General features: G+C 48.0%; 1 protein-coding gene across 1 annotated transcript in view; it reads right to left on the minus strand.

The window, feature by feature from the left end:
• iqgap3 (IQ motif containing GTPase activating protein 3) overlaps window positions 1–5,051 on the minus strand; it is a gene marked incomplete at both ends in the record, with an annotated part of 18,939 nt that overhangs the window by 7,432 nt on the left and 6,456 nt on the right. The window contains 6 exon segments of the mRNA XM_013999687.1: window positions 1,719–1,802; window positions 1,918–2,088; window positions 2,397–2,539; window positions 2,608–2,775; window positions 4,466–4,556; window positions 4,631–4,794. Of these exon segments, the coding sequence (XP_013855141.1) occupies window positions 1,719–1,802; window positions 1,918–2,088; window positions 2,397–2,539; window positions 2,608–2,775; window positions 4,466–4,556; window positions 4,631–4,794 (821 nt within the window).

The raw sequence follows: 5,051 nt of genomic DNA on the forward strand, positions 1-5,051 counted from the left end.
GACATGTCAGGAACATGACAGAGACATGTCAAAGACATAACAGAGACAAGACAGAGAAATGACAGGAACACGACAGGGACACGACAGAGACATGACAGAGACATGTCAGGAACATGACAGAGACTCGACAGGGACACGACAGGAACATGACAGAGACATCACAGGAACATGACAGGGACATGACAGAGACTTGACAGGAACACGACAGACATGACAGGAACACAACAGAGGCATGACAGAAACATAACAGAGACATGACAGGAACATGACAGAGACATGACAGAGACATGACAGGAACATGACGAACATGACAGAGAAATGACAGGAACATGACGAACATGACAGAGACATGACAGAGACACGACAGGAACATGACGGACACGACAGGAACATGACGGACATGACAGGACCATGACAGAGACACGACAGGAACATGACGACATGACAGGGACATGACAGGAACACCACAGGGAGACAACAGAGACACGACAGGGACAATGCAAAGACACGACAGGGACATGACAAAGACACGACAGGGACATTAAAGGGACATGACAGACTTTTGACAGGAACATGTCAGGGACACGACAGGAACACGACAGGGACATGTCAGGAACATGACAAGGACATGACAGAGACATAACAGAGACAAGAAAGAGAAATGACAGGAACACGACAGAGACATGACAGAGACATGTCAGGAACATGACAGAGACATGACAGGAACATGACAGAGACATTACAGGAACATGATAGTGACACGACAGGAACATGACAGAGACATCACAGGAACATGACAGTGACATGACAGAGACTTGACAGGCACACGACAGATATGACAGGAACACAACAGAGACATGACAGAAACACGACAGAGACATGACAGGAACATAACAGAGACATGACAGGAACATGACAGAGACATGACAGGAACATGACGAACATGACAGAGAAATGACAGGAACATGACGAACATGACAGAGACATGACAGAGACATGACAGGAACATGACGGACACGACACAGACACGACAGGAACATGACGGACATGACAGGAACATGACAGAGACACGACAGGAACATGACGGACATGACAGGGACATGACAGGAACACCACAGGGAGACAACAGAGACATGACAGAGAAACGTCAGGAACATGACAGAGACATGACAGAGACATGACAGGAACATGACAAAGACACGACAGGAACATGACAGAGACACGACAGAGACACGACAGGAACATGACAGAGACACGACAGAGACACGACAGAGACACGACAGGAACATGACAGAGACATGACAGGAACATGACAGAGACATGACAGGAACATGACAGAGACACGACAGAGACATGACAGGAACATGACAGAGACATGACAGGAACATGACAGAGACATGACAGGAACATGACAGAGACATGACAGGAACATGACAGAGACAAGATAGGAACATGACAGACATGACAGGAACATGACGGACATGACAGGAACATGACGGACATGACAGAGACACGACAGACATGACAGGAACATGACGGACATGACAGGAACTTGACAGAGACACAACAGGAACACGACGGACATGACAGAGACATGACAGAGACATGACAGGGACACCACAGGGACACCACAGAGACACGACAGTGACATTACAGAGACATGTCAGGAACATGACAAGAGCTGATTCAGAGTCACAAGAGGACAAACCATCTGTTACCTTGACAACAGCTCTCCTGTTCATCTGAAACAATTGTAGTCGCTGCCTGAACGCTCGCTGCTGGACCACCCTCCTCCAGTGAGACTTAAGACACACAGAGATGTGAGGGACAGTCTGACCCTGAACATCTGGACCAGTGAGACTAAAGACACACAGAGACATGCAGGGACAGTCTGACCCTGAACAGCAGTGGACTCACTTGGATGATGAGGACAGCAGGTGTCTGATCAGTCAGGTAACGGTGTCGAGCCTCCAGCTGTTGTCGGATCAAGAAGCCTCGGCACCGAGCCTGCAGGCGAGTGATGAGGGTTTCACTGCTCCTCCAGGACATGTTACGGTTGTAGGACTCAGAGACCCTGCTCACTACTGCCTGCAGAGACAGACAAGACGTCCCACAGCGGGACATTATTAAGGTGGACATGTCCTGCTGTTAAATCCTTTAGAATGTGGAGCTACAATGCTTTGCTCTGAGTTCCTCCAACTACACAAGCCCCGCCCCTCTTTCTGAGGTTTCCCACATCAACTCGTTTTGGTGCTGTCTCTTTAAATCTAAACAAGACACTTCCTTTATCTGCATTTCTAAAATGTAGTAAAACCTCGGACAGAAAGAAACTCTACTGCATGGCTCAGGAACCTCCGACAGGTGAGCCTCAGGTGAGCCTCAGGTGTGTATTGTACCTGTATCTCCTGCTGGTTGATGAACATGCTGTTATGGATGAATCCATTGGGTTTCTTCCAGCTGCCCTCCAGGTTCTTTAGGTGAAAGTAATAAAATGATCCTTCACTCAGCTGGATTTGAACCCAGGAGCTTCTGTTTCCACCTGAACATAGTAATTCTGTTAGTCTAAGACAGGACATGGCTCTGCTCTAAGCTCACCTGTAATATTACCTGAGTGTTTCCTGTCTTTGATCAGAAAGCTCAGTTCTCGTTGATAATCTGAAGCACAGTCGGATAAAATTCCCCGCAGCTCGAGCTCTGGCAGAGAGAGAACTCGCAGGGTCTGTTGGACCTGGTTCTCCTTCACTGCCTGGTTGACGGCTGCCAGAGCCAGGCTCACTGCAGGAGGAACCGTCAGTCAATCAAACCGACTAACAGACCAGATCAGCAGCAGGACACCAGCTCAGAAGAACAACTGAACCAAACATGTTTTTAGAATCTCTATGTAAGGAAGCAGGAAGCAGCTCTATGAATCAAATTTATTAATATTATTATTCCTCTTATCGGGGTGGAGAGGTTTGAGTGTCCCAATGATCCTAGGAGCTATGTTGTCGGGGGCTTCATGTCCCTGGTGGGGTCACCCAAGGCAAACAGGTCCTAGGTGAGGGATCAGACAAAGTGCAGCCCAAAGACCCCTATGATGAGTGACAAAATTAGATCTAGTGTTCCCTCACCCAGACGCGGCTCATCGGGGCCCCCCTCTGGAGCCAGGCCTGGAGGTGGGGCACGTTGGCGAGCGCCTGGTGGCCAGGCTTTCACCCATGGAGCCCGGTCGGGCACAGCCCAAAGAGGAGACGTGGGTCCTCCTTCCCATGGGCTCACCACCTGTGGGAGGGGCCGTAGGGGTCAGGTACAATGTGTGTTGGGCAGTGGTCGAAGACAAGGACCTTGGCGGTCTGATCCTCAGCTACAGAAGCTGCTCTAGGGATGTGGAATGTCACCTCTCTGGTGGGGGAGGAGCCTGAGCTGGTGTGTGAGGTTGAGAGGTTCAGACTAGATATAGTTGGACTCACCTCGACGCACCGCTCTGGTTCTGGAACCAGTCTCCTCCAGAGGGGTTGGACTCTCTTCTACTCTGAAGTTGTTCATGCTGAGAGGCACCGAGCAGGAGTGGACATACTTATTGCCCCCCATCACCACCAACACTATTTATGGTAGGGATGGTGCACTGCTGACCTCAACTCAGGATGTTGTGGGTCGGTGTGCAGCATACTTTGAAGACCTCCTCAATCCCACTGACACATCTTCCCATGAGGAAGCAGAGCCTGAGGACCCTGGGTTGGACTCTCCAATCTCTGGTGCTGAGGTCACTGAGGTGGTTAAAAAGCTCCTCGGTAGCAGGGCGCCGGGGGTGGATGAGATTCACCAGGAGTTCCTTAAGGCTCTGGATGTTATGGGGTTGTGTTGGTTGAGGCGACGCTATATGGCGTGGACATTGGGGGCAGTTCCCCTGGATTGGCAGACCGGGGTGGTGGTCCCCCTATTTAAAAAGGGGACCACAGAGTGTGTTCCAACTATAGGGGGATCACACTTCTTAAATTGATGGAATGATGCAGATTTAGATCGTAGCAGGTTGTGTTGAGGTTTACTCTCAGTTTGGATCAATGTTTTTGACTTTTCTTAGCATTATTTCCAATAATCCAGGTTTGGATGTTTTGTTGAGAATGTTTTTTTAATATATTTTACAGATTGATGTCATGAAAATGGAAAACAGAAAAACATGTCCTAATACATTTCAGTAATCCAGGTAGAAATGAAGAATAAAGTCAGTCCTGTGGACCTACTTCATTTTATTCTTTGATAGATATACATGATGAAGAATTATTTTTGTGTTTGTCCTCACTGTGATGTTTGTCACCACAGCTTCAGTTCAACATGTTGGTCCTTTTGGACTACACCCTGTTGGGCAGTCAATAAAAGTTGCTGACTCAGCTCACCTGTTCATTGTGCTTCCTTTTCACATATTGCTGCTGCAGATTTCACATTTATATTCAGTTTTATTGATGTGTTCAAAGTTAATTCGACTCACATTTCAAAGCTTTCTGAGTTTGCTGATTGGCCAGCTTCACTGCTTCCTGAATATCATCCAACCACAGCTCAGCTCCTGGGTCTCTGTTCACCTGATTGGATAGAACAACATATAAATCTACATCAACAAGGTCACCATGACTTTGGATGTTACCTGTATAATTACCTGAGCTTTGTGCTGCCTGGCTCTGGTCAGCAGGCTCAGGTATCTACAGGCGTTGGCAGGTAGGACCTCCTTTACACCACAAGAGGGCAGCAGCAGAGAAGAAAGCAGCTGCTGGAGGTTTCCTCCCCTCACAGCTTCATTTAACAGCTGCACTGCCTGGAGCTCTGTCACACAGGTACACACACACAGTGGTTTTTATATGCTCATGGGGACCTTGCATTGACTTCCATTCATTTTATGGTTATTTCTACAGCCTAACCCTGAGCCATTAGGGGTCTTCACCAGGTCTAACCTCAGTGAACTGTAAACAGTCACTAGAAGGAACTCTTCTAAACAACATAAACAATGGGCCTCATGCAAGAACATGTTCGTATTCTTCTCCTAAATTTCTCTTCCTTTTGTTCGTACAAAGGGTTCGTAC

The sequence above is a fragment of the Austrofundulus limnaeus genome, unplaced genomic scaffold, assembly GCF_001266775.1.
Source record: "Austrofundulus limnaeus strain Quisiro unplaced genomic scaffold, Austrofundulus_limnaeus-1.0 Scaffold2414, whole genome shotgun sequence".
In the NCBI taxonomy this organism is placed as follows: Eukaryota; Metazoa; Chordata; class Actinopteri; order Cyprinodontiformes; family Rivulidae; genus Austrofundulus; species Austrofundulus limnaeus.